This window comes from Gallus gallus, chromosome 1 (genome assembly GCF_016699485.2).
Source record: "Gallus gallus isolate bGalGal1 chromosome 1, bGalGal1.mat.broiler.GRCg7b, whole genome shotgun sequence".
Classification (NCBI taxonomy): domain Eukaryota; kingdom Metazoa; phylum Chordata; class Aves; order Galliformes; family Phasianidae; genus Gallus; species Gallus gallus.
This window is the reverse complement of record NC_052532.1, coordinates 165800458-165821324: the sequence shown is the minus strand read 5'-3', so window position 1 is coordinate 165821324 and position 20867 is coordinate 165800458. Positions and strand designations below refer to the sequence as shown.

Below are 20867 nucleotides of genomic sequence, written 5' to 3'. Positions count from 1 at the left end.
ACAGATCCTGAACAGCCACAGGACCTTGCAATCTAAAAAGAAAACTTCTTTTAAATAATAGGATTGCTTGTCTGAAAGGCCAACTCTAAGATGTGGAAGCTTCATCTTAACAGCAGAAGTATGCCCCAAAGCTGAATGAAGTAACCTCCTTGTTTTCACCTCCAAGTGAAGTTGAATTTTCAAGGTATTTCCCATTACCAGCACTGCAAGTGGTAGCACTTGAAAAAAGTGCTCAGGTTTTGAGTAAAAATATGTCAGAGCATAGCTGGGTTTGACACTACTTTTCCAACATAGCAGAATAGGTATCCACCAACAGACTTGCTAAGAATACTGATGTCTATGTGAAACCTCCAAGTCTTTTTACAATGAGATGAAGCGTTTACAGCATGCAGAAACAGTATCAGTGTACCCTGAAAAATATTTCAAAAATAGTACCTATGAAGTTCAGGCAAAAACAGAAAGCAGCTGCTGGCAAAGGCTTTGGATGCCTGCTTTTTGACCAGGCCTTGTGGCTGGTCTGTGGTGTACAAGTAAAAGCTGAGCTAAACCACCTCTCTCTTGAGTTGTCTCCTTTATCAGTCCATCTTTGAGATGATGGTGATTATTTACACATGTATACAAAAACCAGCCAGAGCTATGGAGCTGAAAACTGAGAAGTTAAACCACAAAATAATGAAAGGGAATACAGTGAAGTGTGGTTTCTAGCTTTTATTTTGACGCTATGTACCCTTCTAAACAGCTTTATTTAGATATAACTTGCACTAAAAAAAAAAGCTCTGGTACGATGAAGAACATCTTCTAAAGTGAGATTTCTCAAAAATTTCTAAACTCCATTTGCTCACAGAAGCCCATTCACAGCCTCAGTGAAAACTGTCACTCGATTATTTGTGATGGACAGAAGAGACATACGCTTGGAAGGAACCTGCATCCCTTCCTGTAGGTTAAAGACAACTGACAAGGGGATCCTGAGTTTGACTGAGTTTGAAGCCAGCTACTCTGTACCCAAAATGTAAAATTTCAACCCAGAGTCTCACCTCTATAGATATGTATTCATAGACCTGAACATTCGGGCCTCCAAAATATTTAAGAATGGAAATATTTCAAAGCAGCAGATCTATTATACCTCGCACAGACGCATCACATGAGTAATAGTATTTAGTCCAGAGGATTCTGAATATGCCTTACTGGAGATACAAAGAGATGAAAGAAGTTTCAAATAAAGAAGCTACCAACCAACTCAGAAAACAACAACAAAAAAAGAGCTCAGACATTCAGTTACCAAAATAGAATAACAACAAAAAGAAGCAGGTAAACACCAGACAAAAAAAAAGGTTTTGCTAAAGCTAACAGAGACAAGAAGCATCTTCATCTATAGCCAAGGAAGTGGTTGGCATGAACTGAGATGTGCTTTTCATCAAGGCAGCAAAGAACAGAGCACGCTAAACATGAGCCAGCTGATACGCTGGCACTGTACAAAAGGTCTGAGTTCAGGCTCTTACGGCGTATCCATACAGGAAGGTGTACATAGGCAGCTACTTGAATAAGAAATTCCGTTTCCCGTGGCTTACTACTTTAAGTTCATCTAAAGGAATATCCAAGATGATAGCATTTGTAAGTTCACAGAAGAACCAAAAAATGATTTCAGTCACACTGCTTGATTTTAATGCTTTCTATAAAAGCAATAAGATAACGACACTCTATGTTTACCAGGGCAAAAAGGAAAAGTATAGGGTATGCAGATAAATGAGCATCTCCAGTTATATCCAAGGCAGCTACACATTGACTACACTACTTGCAACCAATTTCTTTTGACTCTCTTGAAAAGTTTCTGCTCCATACCTTGTTACATATGACACAACTGACAAGCTCCTTTGGACCTGAGGGAACAATAACTAGTATAAAGTCAGTCTCACATTAAACAAGAACTTGAAGATGACTATGAATACAAGGCTGAGCCATGAATTTCAAGTGCCTCAAATCTAAGAAAACAAAAATTAAAAATAAATGTAAGGATTTGTTTTAAAGCAACACTCTTTGAATCCCTTCCTTAAACTGTTACAGCATCTGAATAACAGTGCAGCTGTTAAGGTACCATTTGGGATGGAAAAATGCAGGACTGGGCCAGACTTGCAAATGAACTCATAAATTCCATATTGCTGGGAAAATCCTGTAACAGCTGAGTCTTTTGACTAAAACTTTTTTGTTAACAAAATCAAGCACGACTGTGTTAATTGTTTCAAATTCAACTGCACATCTAGCTATTATTATCAGTATAATAAGCAGTTCAACTTGCCTCAAAAACCTCATGGTAACTTCAAAGAGAATTATCAAACATCAACAGGTTTAACAATAGTCATGGTCACCAGAGTGGGAGCATCCTATTCTGGCACTACCTGAAACAGTTTATTTCCTCTTTCCTCCGCTTATTTTAAAATTATTATTTATTTTAAAACCTTATTTAACCTTATTTAACATATACTGATACTGCAGAAATACTGTCTTTTGCTATAAACGTACCAGATATTAACCAGATTATGAGCAAGTCCACATAGCAGATTTCCACTCCTAGAATTATAACTCAGCCATCTTACTTTTCTCTACAGTTAAACTGGCAGTCAGCAGAAACATGGAAGTGTTCCTTGGCTGACTTGCCCTTCATTTTAGAGTTGCTTCATCTTAAAACAGAGAGATTCAGAGCAGAACTAACATTTTTCACCTTCTTACACAAACCACCAACAGTTCAGAGGGCATCCAACTACAAAAATGGTTGCAACTTGCTTTAAACTCCTTTAGCTTGCTATATCAAGGAGGAAAAGTGCCATCTTTCTTGTAAGAGGTAAAGAAAAATCTTCACTGGATACAGCCTATCTTCCTGTGCAGACAATCTTGCACCTTTTTTAATTTTTTTTTTTATTTTTTTATTTTTTTGAGACTGTTGTTTCTGATGTTGCCCAAGGAGGCTGTGGATGCCCCATCCCTGGAAGCATTCAAGGCCAGGCTGGATGTGGCTCTGGGCAGCCTGGTCTAGTGGTTGGCACCCTGCACATAGCAGGGGGGTTAAAAGTGGATGATCATTGTGGTCCTTTTCAACCCAGGCCATTCTATGATTCTATGATTCCATGATTCCATTTTTCTTCCAGACAGACATTCTCTCATCCAGTATTTCCTCACAGACTCCATATTTTAAGTTACCCAGAAAAAGGGCACGTATGCTCTAATGTCGAGCTTCAATGGAATTAATGCACCTACAACACAATCAAAGCAAACCTTGATGGTAACTAATTGAAGATCTTCTCTCGGGATTTTCATCTCATGGATATAGAAATCAATGTGTATGGAGAACCAAAGAGTGTTTCTGAATATTTCTCAAGTACAAAGAGAATGATTGTTGTGGGGAAGGGGGGTGTTGGTATTTCAAAATCTCTTGTAAGGAACAGTAAGGAATAAGGCTGTTCATAGTTATTTGTAATACAGACATCACTTTACAGAGTGTGAAAGTAGCTACATCTCATGTGTTTGCACACACTTAAGGTTATTAGCTTCCAGCAGAACAATTCTGTCAAGGGCCACAGCTACAATAGCCGTGAACAGTAGCTTTGCATGAAAAACAGAACTGGTTTTTGTTCTGGTTCTTTAAAATTTCTCACTTGCATATCAGTACCTTAAAAAGTTACCGCAAAAGGCTTCACAAATCCTGAAAATGAAACTCAATACTGCTTCAAAAATATCAGCCATCCACAAAAATCCCATCTTATTGACATGTTTAAAGCCATATTTTGTTTATACATTTCAAAGTTCTAGTAGAAAACAGAGTACCTTGGTTAGAGGAGGAAAATAACCCACAAAGGCAGAAGTTTCTTTATGTAGGATGGTGCTGCCTTTTCATTATACCCTTCTGTCATCCATACCTATAACTGACTCTTTTTAGTCAGTTATCTACAACTCCCATCACTTTTAACCATTGACTAAGTAATAAAGACAACAAATCCACTTTGATATGCAAGTTACCTCTGTGGTGTACTTATGAATCAATGATGCAGAAATTCAGCATTTTATGGCAAGATCAAGAAAATCAAGTGAATAAATAATCCCCAGAAGCAGCACAAGTATGTTTTAAATGATATTCTTCTGAAGTAATGAACTAGAAATACCTACAGTTCCTCAAAGCTTGCTATCAGCAACAGCTCTGCTACACAGAAACACCTCCCTTGCAGCACATGAACTTTATTTTAACCATGCAATAGGATCTTTCAAATGGGAATAGTTAGCCTTCATTTTCACATCTTTGATTCAACCATCTTCTATAGATAGATGCTGCAGAAATGGTTCAATTGCTTAGAAACAAAGCTAAATAGTAAAAATAGAAAGAAAAACAAACATGAGTACAAACTGAAATAAAGTGCTGCTTCTACCAACACCTGAGCAGTTCCTTCAGCAAAGAAAAAAGGCAATTAAAGGACCTGGGTAGAATGGACAAATGGGAATAGGAACTGCTCTGTCCATAATTCTGGGTCCTTACATAATCCATTTTGAACTGCATGACACACTCATGAATCAAATCCCTCAGCAGCAGCATCTGCTGGAGTCACAAAAACTCTGTACTTATTACTCCCTCTGTCAGCATACAGAGCATGCAGAGATCACCATCTTTTCTAGGGCAGAGCTTACATAAATTAAAAATCTGAGACGAAGACAACAAAGCATGAGATTTGTGTTACTACCTTCTCAAATAATGGGTTGGCTTAGGGTAAAAGACCAATTTCTCTTAAGGTGTATGTCGTTGCATATCATACTACACAGTACTGCATAATTTTTATATGTCTATGCCATTGCCACCGTAGAGTACAGAAGGCAAAAGTTACTTAGCAGATTGAGTATGAACGAGTTAGAGGTTGAAGTACAAAGGCATTAATGACCAACGTCCACTCATCCCTATAATACAGCATCTAATTTAACTATTGAAAGCTTAGGATATGGTATTTGTCAAGCACTGCAGAGAACTGCTCCACTGAGCCTCCCAGCAGTTGTGTATTAACACACAATTAACACACTGTACAACGATTCCATCGCAATATTGTATCAATAATTCCTACTGTATACGTGACAAACATCAGCAATTTTGCCCAATCAAACTGTCTTCATCTGCAGGCAACTCATGGTAAGCATGAACTATCTGACCTAAGAAACAACCCAGATAATTATGATTCAGGGCCACAAAGATGATCAAAGAGCTGGAGTACCTCTCCTATGAAGAAAGGTTGAGGGACTTAGGCCTGTTTAGCTTGGAGAAAAGCTACAAGGAGACCTCACTACAGTCTTCCAGTACTTGAAAGACACTTACAAGCAGGGGGGGGACCAACTTTTTACACAGTCTCATAGTGATAGAACAAGGGGGATGGCTTTAAACTGCTAGAGATGAGATTTTGGTTAGATGTGAGGAAGAAATCTTCTACTCAGAAGGTGGTGAGGCACTGGATCAGGATGTCCAGAGATGTGGAAGTGTTCAAGGCCACGTTGGATGGGGCCCTGAGCAGCCTGATCTAGTGGGTGGTGATCCTACCCATGGCAGGGGGGTTGGAGCTATATCTCTCTTAGGTCTCCTCCAACCTAAACCATTCTATGATATGATTCTATTGACTTCACTAGAATTTTACTGGCATCTCCCCTCCACTTTTCCTTTAATACAATGAGAGCAAATTCAGCATCAATGAACAACTCCATCAACAAATTGGCTAATTGACTGATTTCTAAGAAGCACAGTAAATCTTTATACAGCTCTTTACCTAAAAGAACAGGAAGATGATCACTGACAAAACATCAAATACACAATTACCACACTACCTGTTCAAATGTGCACTGTGGAAAACCACAGAAATAAAAAGGGATGCCATATATGCCATTTTGAGGGTTCCAAAATCCAAAATGATGAATGGAGGACTGCACTGAAACAATGATGAGATTCCTTTCTATCTATCAATAGCACCCTCAGCCTAATCAGATCACACACTTGAATAAGCAACCTGCTCTTTTGGAAAGTGCCTACCCTGCAGCAGCAGTTACAGATGCTTCACTTGACATGTGGCAAACCATGCATGTACTCACATTTAACCTAATACTAACGCAAATCTGCAGCTATTCACCTGTATTTGAAGTGAATCCATTTCTAAAAAAGCAGGCTCTGTGAGAAGTGCTTATTTAACTCTTCATGAATGGTCTGAGAAAGGAGAAGCAAGAAACGTTAGGAACTGACTGGGAGCTGTGTTGGCAAACAGATATAAAACCACAAAGATTCCAAATCACAACATGCCAATTAGTTATCTCAGTTCTCCTGTCTATGTGCATTCAAGGCATGTCCATCTTTCTTTTACACTTTTGCATTGTTCACTCTAAGATCTTAGTGTTGCCAGGCTTGTGTAAAAAGCATACATCCCAGTACTGAAGTACAGTTTATGGAGTAGCTTGCAGGCCAGCAAGTCAAAAGCTACGAGCTGATCTTAAACTTGAAGGTAAAACTCTGTATGGAAGTACTTACACAGAACCATTAAGGCTAGAGAGGACCTCTGCAGACCACCTAATCCAGTCCCCCCCACCTTTACAGAACAGGGCCAGCTGAACTTGGTTATTCAGGTCTACATCCAGTCACATTCTGTCTCCATGGATAAGGGACTCTCAATCTGTTCTTGTCATTGATAGTTGTCATGTACTGGTGAGCTCAGAGCTACACCCAGTGCTCCAAATGTACCTCACCAGGGGACTGAGCAGGATGGCTGCCCTCAACATCGTGGTGCTTTTCCTCAGGCAGCCCAAGGTGCTGTTGGCCTTTGTCACAAGGGCACGCCACTGGCTTATGTTCAGTTTGCTGTCTACCTGAACCCCTATGCCCTTTTCTGCAAAGCTGCTTTCCAGGGTGAATAACCACTTCAGTCATCTTTACTGAAAGACAAGTATAGGAGAACTACATTATTTTGATTAAACCAAATACTTGGGAAAATTTTTTTTAAATTAATTGAATACAAGAATGTAAAGAAATGTGATATATCCTTCACTATAAACTATGCAAAGATAATTCTGTGTATAGTTTTAGTATCCCTGGAAATACTGGAGTAGCAAAAGCACTCTCTGCCTTTAACATCCTTTGTTCAGACATAGCTTGTTAAGCTCCAGTGATGCATCAGGGAAACGGATTTGAAACAACAGTTCAAAGAAGAAAAATTCAATGAAGGATTTGAACAAGACATTATTCTGCCCAAGGTGTACATAAGACGTAAGCACTATCCTCAACAGTCTTCCTGAAAAGACAGTTGAGTAGCAAAAACCAGAAAAGAAAGATCTGTTTCATCCAACCACGCTTATGTTACCATTATCTACTATCTATTTGGGCCTGTTACAAGTCTAGGTACAAAAAATGCTGTTTCTAAATCTCAGTATGCAAATCAAAGCATCTTCTTGATTCACAGTACCTGAAGCATGATCCTAAGACGCACTTAATATATATACTAAACCTAGTGAATTATTCCTTTTCATATTGAGTAATGTAGTAAAGATTCCAGTGTCGTAACAAACAGGTTTCAAAGCCCCAGAGTTGGATGTGAAAAATCCAAGGCAACAACTTACCATCCCCTGAAATAAAACAAAATATCTCAGCATAACACAGGTTTGGCATATTTCTAGCTAAATTTGAGAAACAGTTGGTATAATGGCTACAGATACAGGTATGCAATAGACAGCAACATGAACTGCCTCCTATGCTTCCTGGTCAGATGAGTTCTAAATGCTAACACGGATGTCTTAGCTGGGTTTAGATGTACAAACACATGGTGGCTTAGTCAATTTGAAGCATGTGCTACTGTGATCCCTGTCTTGATTCAGCACCTCTGGCACACTATTTGTGTATTCACCTGTAGTATTTACTGTCCTTCATGAACCTAGTGAGAACAACAAGAAAAGTGACCCCACTAATGCAAAGGATTTGTCTGCAGATGGATTAACCCCGAAGCAGCTCAAGTGAGCCATGTACCCATGCGAAGAGAAGGAAAATTGCATGACAAAAGGGGTAGTCAAGCAAGCAGCTGTAAAATGATGTTCTATTACTTAGACAAGGTGGGTAACAATTATGCAGGTATGTAAGGTATAGTTACTGACCTAAGAAAGAAAACACAGCTTGACTGAATTTCTTTCATCTTCAATAGTAGTATAGTCATAGTATTACTACTGTAAATTATAAGGTGACTGGTAGATAAAGTCAAAAAGGTCAAAAAGCATCTACTGCACACTGAGACATCAAGATTTTACACTTATAAAGCATATGAACTAGAACACTTGTCTGAGGTACACCAAAATTGATGCAAGTTCCTACACTAGAACAAAGTGTCATCACAGCCCACCCCCACCTTGATCCCTTAAAAGTAAAACAACAATTACAAAACAAACCCACAACACCACATTTTTTTCTTCCTTTAAAGAAAAAAAGCTCTGTAAACAACAGAATGGATGAAGTCTGGCTTTCTATATCTTTTAACCTGCATTCTCCAGGCTGTTCCTTAAATTGTTACAGCTTAAAAAGACAGCAGCATTTAGTACTGTGCTTTGAGCAGCCTGCTGAGTGCTAACTCATGGCTTAGTTTAGGAATTCACACTTACTGCCCTTCTAACAGAATAAGCATCCTCGAGTCACACTTGTAGTCTCCCTAGAACAAGTCAAAGCATAGAACAGAAAGTACCAGAAAGGATTTACCTCTCCTATGAAGAAAGGTTAAGGGAACTGGGCTTGTTTAGCTTACAGAAGGCTCCGAGGAGACCTCATTGTGGCCTTCCAATATTTGAAGGAAGCGTATAAAAAGGAGGAGGAACAATGGTTTACGAGGGTGGATAGTGATAGGACAAGGGGGAATGGTTTTAAACTAAGTAAGACGGGACGTTTACATTAGATATTAGGAGAAAGGTTTGCACCCAGAGGGTGGCATTCAAGACCAGGCTGGATGCGACTCTGGGCAGCCTGGTCTAGTGGTTGGTGACCCTGCCCATAGCAGGGGGGTTGAAACTAGAAGATCACTGTGGTCCTTTACAACCCAGGCCATTCTATGATTTTGTCAACCAATTCTCAGAACATGAATGTAGTGTTTGGAGAACTTGTAAATTACAAATTGCTCCAGTACTCTTGGATTTAGTTAATCACTTGTTGAGCACTTGAAGGACCTTTAAGTCTTCAGTTATTCAAAGGATCTTTGATCAAATCAATACTAAAATACTAAAACACTGAAACACCACTAAATGATCATCAGTCAAACATTATAAAAGAACAGTTGACCTTTAACTGCATAAGCAGCTGCCCAAAAGGTGGGAATTTCTACTGTTTACTGGTATTATCTCCACAGCTGCCACAAATGCAGCAAATCTCTTTTAGATCTTTATCACAACGTGTCTGTTGGAAACTAAAGTATAACTTCCAACCTGTAACCTTGGTATTTGTAGTCTAAGCACAATAAGGACAGAAGAGTTCCTAAAATTTCCTTGATTAAGCTTCACTTTGATCTTGGCACGTCCTGGAGGTGTGCAGCACAGTGTAGCTGAAGCTATGTTTCACCCTAAAATACTACTAAATGCTAGCAGAATATAATCTGGTTTGAAATCAAAACATACCAGTAATTTTTATGTAAATCACTTAGTGTGAAGTACCACCTCCAGTCAATTAGATACTAAACAACATTTTCCTCAACAACTTAGCAAACATTTACTTTTTCACATAACCACCTTTTTTTTCCTCCATCCCCTCCAAATGGGCAGAGAAGGACAGAGATTGGATTATCTATATTAATTATTATTAGTAGATTATCTATCTACTCTCTACATTTTAGATCCCTCACTCGGGTTTAAGAGGTGTTAACATCACAATGTTCAAAGATACAGAGAGATCTAATCACCCTTCCAGCTCAGCAAATCAAGTTACATTTCTTCCCCATTATTCATTTATATTATTGCAGGCACTCAAATTCCTTTCCCACCTGTGATACTGTGGCACAATTTTGTCTGAGTTAAGTACATACAATCTGAAGGTTTCTATTAGTCTGAACATTGCCATTTGACCCCTCTTCCTGAAACCATGTTATATGAAAGATTCTGGACATCCTTGGAGTTCATGAAAGAACTTTATAGGCCTAAATATAAACTCTTTCATAAAATCATCTTATCTATATGGACTCAGACTGTAATTGCAGATTAAAACTGCTTCTGAAAATCAGAGAATGAAATGAACATCTCCAACCCTTTTAGAGAACTTATTAATTTCCTGATTATTACCTATAAGGCACAACATGATCTTGAGTACAATTCTTTTAGTTTTCAGTGAAAAATATACCAATAATTTATGTTAGAAGCTAACATTAAGCATCAACTTAGATAAGTTAGACACCAAGGTACATTTTCCTAACAGGATCAGCACACATTAGTTGCCACGCTCTTCCTTCCCATAACCCCTAAACTTTAGAATTGCCAGAACTGTCAAACATGAAATTTTCTCTCCATTTCAAACAGATTTCTGTTGTGTTACATGAATACTCAGACCACGTGAAATGAATACTCAGCCACGTGAAATGCAAAATAGACTCATTTTGAGGAAGAGAAGCAATAGAAGGAAAAGGAGAACGTTTTTGCAGAAGACAGCGCTGCACACAGATCTGCGAATATTTGTCAAATGTGAAGCTAAAATTGGTCGGTTCTTGGAATCGAGCTCCTCAAGTCCTGAGAGGCAGTGATCTGATGTGATCTGACCAGTGATCGTATTGAAGATAACTAGCAGGAAGGCACCTATCCTGGTGAATTTGTCCCCAGACATGCTAGTAATCTTTTTACTCAAGTCAAAAAACAGGTGTCAAAATATTTTTCCAAGCACAGTGAGACTATCTTTTACATTTTCATACTTCATTATCAGAGGTAAAACATCTCCAGGACTTATTTTTTTCTGTCTGGGTACTCAACGTGTTGACCTTCTTTAAAAATTCAATCCAGTTTCAAAAGTATACGTTGAAAAGCATGCATTAGCAATATGCATTGTGGAAAAAGCTTGTACTGTACACCATGCCAGAATTTCTTAAAAATTATGTCAATCTAGGGGGAAAAAAGTACACATAATATGGAGCTGTTGGAGAGGGTCCAGAGGAGGCCATAAAGATGATCAGAGGGCTGGAGCACCTCTCCTATGAAGACAAGCTGAGGGAGCTGGACTTCTTCAGCCTGGAGAAGAGAAGACTGCGAGGAAACCGCATTGCAGCCTTCTAGTATTTAAAAGGGGGTTATAAACAGGAGGGGAAAACAAATCTTTACTCGGGTAGATAGTGATAGGACAAGAGGGAATGGTTTTAAGCTTAAGGAGGGAAGGCTTAGCTTGGATGTCGGGAGAAGTTCTTCACAGAGAGAATGGTGAGGTGCTGGAACAGGCTGTCCAGAGAGGTTGTGGATGCCCCATCCCTGGAGATATTCAAGGCTGGGTTGGATGGGGCCACGGGCAGCCTGCTCTAGTACCAGATCTGGAGGTTGGTGGCCATGCATGCGGCAGGGGGGCTGGAACTTGATGATCTTTGGTGTCCCTTCCAACCCAAGCTGTTCTATAATTTTGTGAATATTCTCAAAACAGAAGCATTTTGAAAGTGATAGGAGACTCTTAAAGTCAAGAATAGCCACGGCTGGTTGATAAGCTTCATCATGTATTGAAGTTTTTCTTCCAGCTATAAAAGCTGTTCATAACTGGAATACCAAGTGTTCTTATTGCCTATAGCAAAAACTGAACATCTGAATAAGTTCTCTCTTATTTGTTGCACATTTTATTAACCTTAATTTGAAGCATTTACTGCACCTTTTGAAAGCTTGGAACAAATAACTCAGTCTGAAAGAATACTTCCAGTGTGATACAATTTTTCCAAATCCAGGAGAATTTGAAAGCGTAAAAATTGAATACTGAGATTATCCAGAGACTGAAATGGGAAATAAGCCTTTGTGGTAAATAGTAACAGTAATGTATTGATGCAACCCAGAAATATACGTAGAACATTAGCCATCTGTATGACATTTCAAAATCATTACTTCTGGTGACATCATAAACCATAAGCTGAATGAATCCTGACACACCTGCACTCAGAGTACACATATTTACTGCTCATCTTTGACCCTCAAAAAATAAACAATGAGTATAGATCAGTACATCCTGCAACCAGGCTTCAAGTATTTTGAAATCAACTATCCACAGAAGTAAAGTAAAAATCTTGTCACAGTTTAAGCATCACCAAATGATGACCCACATATGACAAAACAGCACATTAGGGAGAAGAATGTTCAGCAGTGGTTGTTTGTAAGTAATAGTAAAATCTAAAAATAAACATATAGATAATCTTTTAGAAATTCAATACAGAAGACTTCATTAAAACGAAGTAAGTACTAAATTTTACCTTTTCTGGATTGTAATATAAAGATTTCAAAGTGGTAAACAAGGGTGGGCAGCCTTTACTGAAGTTTACCCTCAGGAACTTATCCATTAGTTCTCTAAATTTTTCACCTAGAAACAAAAGTGTATTTGGTTATATGTCAGTGATTATATGCAAGTGTTATATAAACATAAGTACTACTTGGTGTACAATTCTGGATAATAGAGTAACTGAAAAACTGCAGTTAAGGGTTTTCATCTTTTATTTAAGAATAAGATGCAAATATGCTCTGGATTAATTAAAATAACAAATGACCAGAAAGTAAAATGCTTAACTTGCTAGCATTTAGGAGACTGATGACTGGAAGACATGGTAACAGTCTTCAGAACTGTAACAGCTATTAAAAGGGGAAGGGATTAACTACTGTCTATTGTAGCACATAACAAGGGTATTCAAATAAATACTGGAAAAAATATAGTGGTAAGGGTAACTAAGCACTGAAATGAATTACCTTGGAGATCTTGTAAAAGCTTCATCACTAAGTTTTTATGATTAAATTACACAAATGTGAATTAGCAATAGAACAGATAATCCTGCACTGAGGAAGAAGGATGGATAAAATGAGTCCTCTACCTCTTTTCCTGTTTTTATTTTTTTATATATATTTTTAAAATAAGTAGGAGATGACTTCAAATATAATGATTGTTTCTGGAATCAGAAACAGGAGACTTATTCAGAAGCACCGCATCCACAACACTTAGTAAAGCTAATGAACATTTCATTACATTTTCAGGTTAAAAAAAGTCATAGTACTTGCAGTTTCATGGTCCTGAGAAATGCTGTTTGTGAAACAAAGCTAGACTTCAAAGAGAAGGTATCCAATTAAAAAAAACACAGCAGCTCTTCATGTTTGTATCCCTATGAAGAACAGTGATTGTTTCCAATTGTTTCAATTTATTGCTTTCATTTCACTTCACTTTGAATAGAGACGAGGCTGTTACAACTCACTAATTACTGCTGTGGACTTCTCAGTCTTTAAACAATGCTAACATATGCACGTAAGACCACTGAAATAAGCCTCAATTTATTAAGAATGCATCAACAAAATTTGATTAACACATTGCTTAAAATATCCAGGAAAAGAAGGCACCACTGCTCTGTGTGTAACGTTCCTAATGTACTTCTACCAATTCTAAATTGTCTTCAACTTGTTATTGGCAATGTTACTAATACAAAGTTATAATAGAAGTTCCTTCCTTAGTAAAACAAATTGCTAAATATAGGAACTTCTACCTGTGGATGAGGGATCTGTAACTTGACTATAAGTCCAGGCTTTATGACAGGTGCTTTAATCAAAAGTTTTCTCACTCTACAGTAAACTGCTCATCAGCAAACAACCAAACAACCAACAAACTTCATTCTTAATTTCTTCTGTTGCAATATTCTGATTTCTATTCTTGAGGGAACAACTGTAACTTAGGACTTAGCAAAGCAAGGTTCAAGTTTCCATTAAGTATGTGGGTTGTTTTTGTATAGGAAACAGGACAGCTTTGAAAAAAATCTAAAACATAAAACACAACGAGGCACCCCACCTACAACGTAAAGCTCAGCATTCACCCTTTAACTGATACACAGAAGAGACCTGACCACGGGAACAGTGAATCTATAGCAATGTAAACAAATCTAAAACTGGGCTGCCAGACTCCCTCTCCCCATCCTCGATCACCTCCAAGCTCCCAGAAGATGGTTTCCAAGAGGATCAAGGATCTGATTTGCACCAATTACAAGGTTATTGTGATGGGATGCAAGGTCAAGTCTGGGAAGCCTCTGGTCACTGACCACACTGGGACAGCAGCTTCATTAAACCAAATATTGTCCTCTTGGCATTTGCAAATACATTTCCACAGAAGTTTGTCTCCACATCTTAATATTTTCATTATTAACTTCAGCCAACAACACTTCTCATCTACTCCATTTATAAACATGAGGCATTTGGAACACAAATGCAGACCTATCAGGTGATTTTCTGCAGGCTCAAAAGCAGTCTTATCCAACCTGACCAAAGCAGACTTAGAGGATCGACAGAGAAGTTTTAAATCAGGGAAATTCTTATTTATTGTGAAACCCACAGAATCAAATTCACTGAGAGATTTCTCTCAAATTATTTAATTGTGAATTATTTTGCTTTTGAAGTAGCAGGAACAACTGATGCCTATAACAAAACTCATTTCTACTTGAACGGACACCAGCTGTAAAACTACACTGTCCAATGAGAGAGTAACCCAGAGCAAAACATACAGTGAAGGAGTCAACACAAACAAAGCACACTGCTAATAAAAACACGGAAAATCATTTTGAAAGGTACCAATTGTTTGCTGTGTATTGGTGGAAACAATTGCATAAATTCTGTCATGTGGCTTTTTAATAAAATCTGGCTAAACTGCCATGACATTTGGCCTCTGTACCTTCAAAAGACATAAGATACCTGGGATTAACTAAGACAAGTGTTAACTTCAGGGCTATACCTCTTATGAAGTGGTTAGAGTCTTGTGCTTTTACACAAGAAAGGTGTATGCACATCTAGACTCTATGCAGACAAGTGTACCAGCTATGTTTGGCAGTATTTAAAGGTACAGTGTATGCAATGCTCAGTAAACGAATGAAACCAAAAGCAAATCTTAGCTTATTTCCTTCTCTCTCAGAACAGCACAGTTGTTTTTTGCACTGTTGTGTTTTTGTTCTTTCTTTAAATTCCTTGCAGAGCTGAGGGTATTTGTGAGCTTTATTTCAATACAACTTGTAAAAGGATATAATCACTGGAAAGAACTAAAAGAACTTAGTTATAAAACTAAAAATACAACAACCCATTATGAAACACTGCACCTCTGCTTTTTGTTCCTGTTCTTAAGTTACCAGCAACAAATTGATAGATTTTGGATAAGAATGGCTCTAGACAAAAATGCTGCAAAAATGCAGTCAGATTCACAGAGATTTGGCCTTTCCTGGTACATGAGCAGTATTAAAATAGTTATGAAATTCATGCCACTTGATTATAATATGCATCTTTTAGAACTGTTTTCTGTGGTTGTAGATTAGAATGCAGGTTAGCCCATGTCTGTGCACGTGTACAGAGACACAGTAGCCCTGCCTCCAAGTAGAGCAAACTCCCTGCCTTTTAACTGGGGCTCTTGAAGTTGATGATGTAGAAAAGCTAAACGCAGTAACTCACAAAAACCTGGACACCATTCTGTACTGTAATTTTATCAGTGAAAACAGCATTACATAGTTGGTACCACCATATTAGAGCGTGTGAACTTTTTCTATCAAATCCTAAAACACAACAAACACTTCTGTCTATTCCAGAAAAAAAAAAGCATTTGTCTAATTTGTGTACATGCAAAAGTAGCTATTAAATGCACATCTAACAGCCTAACAAAAATTAAGAGAAAAAAGCAAAAAAATTATTATGAACAGATATGCAACTTGTTACCTGAAACAAAGTTTAAAGGTAATCTTCTAGGTGAAACTGCTCTGGGATGCCTTTTACTAACTTCTTCATAAATCTGAAGCCTCTCTTCTAAAGTGCCTATTATCAGTAAATACAATAGATATAAGTAACAGAGATCAAAATCTATTCTTCTAAAGGTTTAAAACGTTGAGAATTGTTAAGATTCAGTATGTATTTTGGACTTCGAACCATTTTAAACATTTCAAGCTCTTTTTTTCCCCAATTAATCAAAAACACTGTGAAACAGTGCACTGAAATCACTAAGACAGAAGTAGCAGCATAATCACTGTAAGGGTAAACTGCAAAAAAAATAACCAAAACCAATTACCACTCGAGTTCAGTCAAGCAGTAATATTTGTTTTCTTTCAATTGTACACTGTGCAGACCCATTCATACAGTATTTTGACAATGATAGCTTCAAAAGCCTGTTTTTCACTACGCGTTTCTTTCAGACATACTTAAAGCATTCAGGAAAATACACTGTATATGCTATTTGTCCAGCTACAATTTAGAAACTATACAAACATGTCCTTATCATAAAGTCCTTTGGTGGCAGCAAAATTAGAGCGCAACACTGCCAGCACAGACGCTGGGCACAAGAGGTGTCAGTACCTTCAGATTTAAAGTAGCTTTCTTTTTCTTAAAGATTTTCTTCCCACTCCTCCCCTTTCCCCCATAATATGCTTTGGAGCTCCAATGTGGTTAGAACTTAAAATTAATCTGGTTTTTGAAATGCCATTTTCATATAACTAGGATCAATTTTGCTTAAACGTTTTCAAATTCATCAAGCAATTTAAATAAAAATGAATGTTTTTCACATCAGTGCTATGGCACAACATATATTTAATGAATATTTCCAGTTTCTTTTCTAAGAAAAACAATTTATGTTGTCTCTGAGCTCTGATATTGGGGAAGGGGGGGAAAAAAATATGTTACCCAGCGGCTCCAAGAGATGTGCAGTTCTAATAGTAACACTAAAGTAATGTTTGAATTGGAACTAAAGCATATAAAAAGCCTAATTGAAGTCACAAGTTGGAGCTCCAGAACTTACCATGGGGGAGGAAATAGTCCTAAGACCACCTAAAAAATAAAGTAGCATTATTAGTTTTATAAATTAGTAAAGTTTTAATCTATAACGAATTTTAATATGTCAAATAATCTACTGTATTGGTTACTTGTTAAAAACTATACGTTTACATCAACATATTATATCAAGCAAAACAATCGATTTTGGATGATTTATTTTGAGATATTAATAATTACCATCTTCACCTCTACAGATACACTAGGAAAAACATTCAAAGGGCAATGGTAGTCTCTATATAAATGCAACAACTATAATCATCTTAAATTCCCAATCACAAGCTGTATTTCCAGATATTGTTGAACCCAAACCATAAAACTTTCTGGAAGCTGGTTGAGAAATATAATGCAGATCTCCTATCTACAAACAACATGCTTGTGGGCTTATGATTTATGATGTCATCAGAATTATTTCAATACAACTTCCATTAATTAGTCAGCAGTGAAATACAAGGAATGTATTCTAGTGTAAAAGTAGACACTCGGCAAAGTTACTATTGCAAAGCATTTATTATAGCATACATGATTGCAATATGGTGGGATTATTTTCTTTTTTAAATCCAATTTAGGCATTTTCAAGAAAAGACAGAACAGCAGTAACACAAAATAACCCTGGGAGTGGGGGAAAAAAACAAAAGCACAAGGCTTCATCACATTTATCACCTCTTTTTCCAAAGAACAGTCAGCTTCTAACAGAAGTCTCTTATCTTTAAGAGGATATCTGAATTAGATGTTTACTAAGTATATCTCTACATGTAAAAGTGGTATCACCCAAACAAGTTTCAGAATGATTATTTTACTTCCTGGAGTATAAATAATACACTGACAATCAGGTTGATAGGAACAAATTGCAATTTGGTTTCCAAGCTCATGCGTGACAAGGAAAGGTCCTTCAAATAAGCACATCAAACCAATGCAAGCTTTAGCTCCAAGAAGAAAAAGAGTTGCTGTTGCTGATCTCACGCATACAAGTGTTTATCCATTTTTTAAATGTTCAATGAAAAACAACTGTATCAAATTTGAGATTAGATAGTAAATGATATTCTGCTGAGTAAAGCTTTTTGAACTCAATTTGCAATATACCATGCAGAAGGTTCTAAGTATGTGCTGGATTGCAGGTATTTTCAGGGTACCAGTACATTTTAACTTACTAGGTTGCAGGGACTTTTCCAGGCCTTCATAATAATACCAGTTTTCTGCATTGCGCTCAATTAACTCTCTGTATACCTCACCAGCTTCTTTTAGTCTTCCCAACTTCAATAGCATTTCTCCTAGAAACAAAGCAGTGAAGAGCTATGAATGATGTGAGAAAACAGTGTGGCAGTGAAATTTACAAAACTAAGTGGAAAAAATTGGGATTTGTCATATGTACATACTGAAAAGAGAATTTTTTCCAGAGGCATTTACAGAAATGACAAGTGCTACTTGAAGTCATCATACCTATAGCTCAACACCATTTGGAGCATTAAGCACTGGTGAAAAACAAGATTTGCATGTCTTTAACTACACATTTAAACCAGTTATTGGGATTGTTGCAAAGAAACAAAGGCACTTCCTTCCAGAACAGTATGACATCATGCTCAGTAATAAAAAAAATATGGAGAAAGTTTGTTTGGGCAGATGTCGTTGCTTGAAGACTAGCTGGGAACCAGCCTGCTGCTGGAAGTGCTGTGTAATTGCCTATGCACTTCCCCTTTGTTAGTTTTTCTTCCTCTTTCCTTCACTTAAGTTAACCTGATCTAACCCATAAGCTTTCTCCACTTCTCTCTCTTGCCTGATGAAGGGGACTGCAAGGCGTGGGCATGAGCAAGCAGCCAAAGAATACATGCTATTACACTACATAATTGTGCACATTCAGAACCCAGTACTTCAAACCCAGAGTACAACTGTGGGTTGGTTTTAATTAAAAAAGTCAACTTCAGTATTCAGAGAAGGCAGGGAATACAAAATAAATGCATTGGAGAGCTCACAAAAGAAACATTTTGTTATTTCAGCTCTAAAAAAAAGAAATTCAGTGTTTGTACTACAAACACAATATTCTTCATTAGAGTAAAACTGGATTATAATAGCTTTGATTAAAGAAAGCCACTTATGCAAACACTAATACCACCAACTTCGAGATCTCCTTTGTTCCACTGTCAGCCCAAATTAAGCTACCTGCATCCATTGTAGGGCAAACTACCAAGCACAAAATTGGAGATTCTGTATTAACAGTTTCCCAATATTAGTTGTTCAAAATTACTTAAAGATTTCACATTTCTTCTTTTAACACATTACTGTATCTGCAAGCTGGTAGCAAAAGTTTAGAAAAAACTGTTGGAGAGAAGAACAACTTACCTTTGATTTCTTCTACTATTAGTTTATCACATATTTGCTTTTCGTATGTCTCTATATGTTCTAGAGACTCCTGAAACAGATCTGCCTCTCTCATCACTTGATTTTGATATAAAATCAGTTCACTATATTCATAATCTATTTTATTTGGAGGAATCTAGGGGAAGAAAAAGCAATCAGTTACCACATGCCATGTATCTCAACTATATGCAATATTACAGAACACGAGATTCAGACAACACAACGTATCAAGTCTACATACCCTCCCAAGCATTCAAAAATGTGAAACTCCCAACATTCACAAACAAATTAAACTCATTAAGGATATCACTGCTGAAGAACAGTTCCAGAAATTGCTGTACTTCACCCTTCTCCACAACTATGGCCATGTAAATAAAAACAGAACCCTTGCTTTCCCTCAGAGAAAGATCTCAGTAATCTCATTCCTTCTGAAGGACTCACGTACTCCACAATAAGTTTGACCTAAGCTCTGCAGCAGGCTGCTGGGATTTCACAATACTGCATTTCAATATAACACAAATTCTGGAATGAATTCTTTCCAAAGAACAAGGAACCACTCAAACATTGGCCATGGCTTGAAAGACTTGCTTTTTTTTTTTTTTAATGTAAGAAAACTACACTATTTTTTTCTTGCCAAACACTCTGTACTACACTTTAATTCCATTGAAAGTACAGTTCACAAGCAATGCAGTGTTTTTAAACAACAGGTAATTCTTTTGAGGCCTGCATACGTATAGTAAAACTAGTGTGCCACCCACTTTCCACATCAACCATTGAAAAGAGGTGACACATTCAAAAGTATTTCCTTCTCTCTTTTAAGTATATTCAGGCAGTCATAAGTCTTCCTAGAGTCATAATAATTTCCTTATGAATGAATGTTCTTCACTAATATACACAGAAGTAGTAAAATGGCAACGATTTCAGAGACCAAACGTAGGAGCAATGGACAAGGCCCAGCACACCTTTACAGCAGTTCATTATTATGAAACTGAAGAAAAGGCAGTCACAGTCTACATATAGGAGATTTTATTTTTTTTTTCCCACTGTAATAAACATAGATAAACAGCAGCTCAGCTTGAAAACTTGTTTCTGATTTTCTTTCCCATGACACCATATACTGTTTATTCCTGAGCAAGCAAGGCTTGTAAGTCACATTGGTCACCAAATGGTTTACTATTACTGTTTCCTGAGTAGAACTTTTCCACCATCTTCATTGAAAAAACAAGGAATTTACTAAACAACAATAAACAAAAGACATTTAACTGGTTGAAATTAACATTCATGGTAATGAATATTGTCCTCAAATATTCCTTCCAGCTCTAAGTACTGTCCAACTGTGAGATTTAACACTGCTGCTTACATACTCCTCAAAGAAGCAGTTCAGAGGAAGATTTATAGTACGGTACATTTTTAAGAAGGAAGATTTCCTTTTGGAAAGGAATAGAATCATAGAATCGCTAAGGTTGGAAAAGACCCACAGGATCACCCAGTCCAACCATTCACCCTTC

The 20867-nt window shown here is 37.3% G+C and overlaps 1 protein-coding gene across 7 annotated transcripts in view; it reads right to left on the bottom strand.

The window, feature by feature from the left end:
- Positions 1–20867, bottom strand: part of NAA16 (N(alpha)-acetyltransferase 16, NatA auxiliary subunit) — a 64408-nt gene that overhangs the window by 17968 nt on the left and 25573 nt on the right. For 5 of the 7 annotated variants that reach the window (XR_005843703.2, XM_046899326.1, XM_004938662.5 and 2 more), the window contains exons 6-9: positions 19342–19495; positions 18156–18275; positions 15904–15999; positions 12438–12544 (exon numbers count right to left, since the gene is read on the bottom strand). Coding sequence is in view for 6 of the 7 variants with exons in the window: in XM_046899326.1 (XP_046755282.1) it covers positions 12438–12544; positions 15904–15999; positions 18156–18275; positions 19342–19495 (477 nt within the window). In the remaining variant the exon portion in view is untranslated. The remainder of the gene's footprint in view (positions 1–12437; positions 12545–15903; positions 16000–18155; positions 18276–19341; positions 19496–20867) is intronic. The other 2 variants (XM_015276739.4, XM_040657402.2) reach the window with 1 other exon arrangement.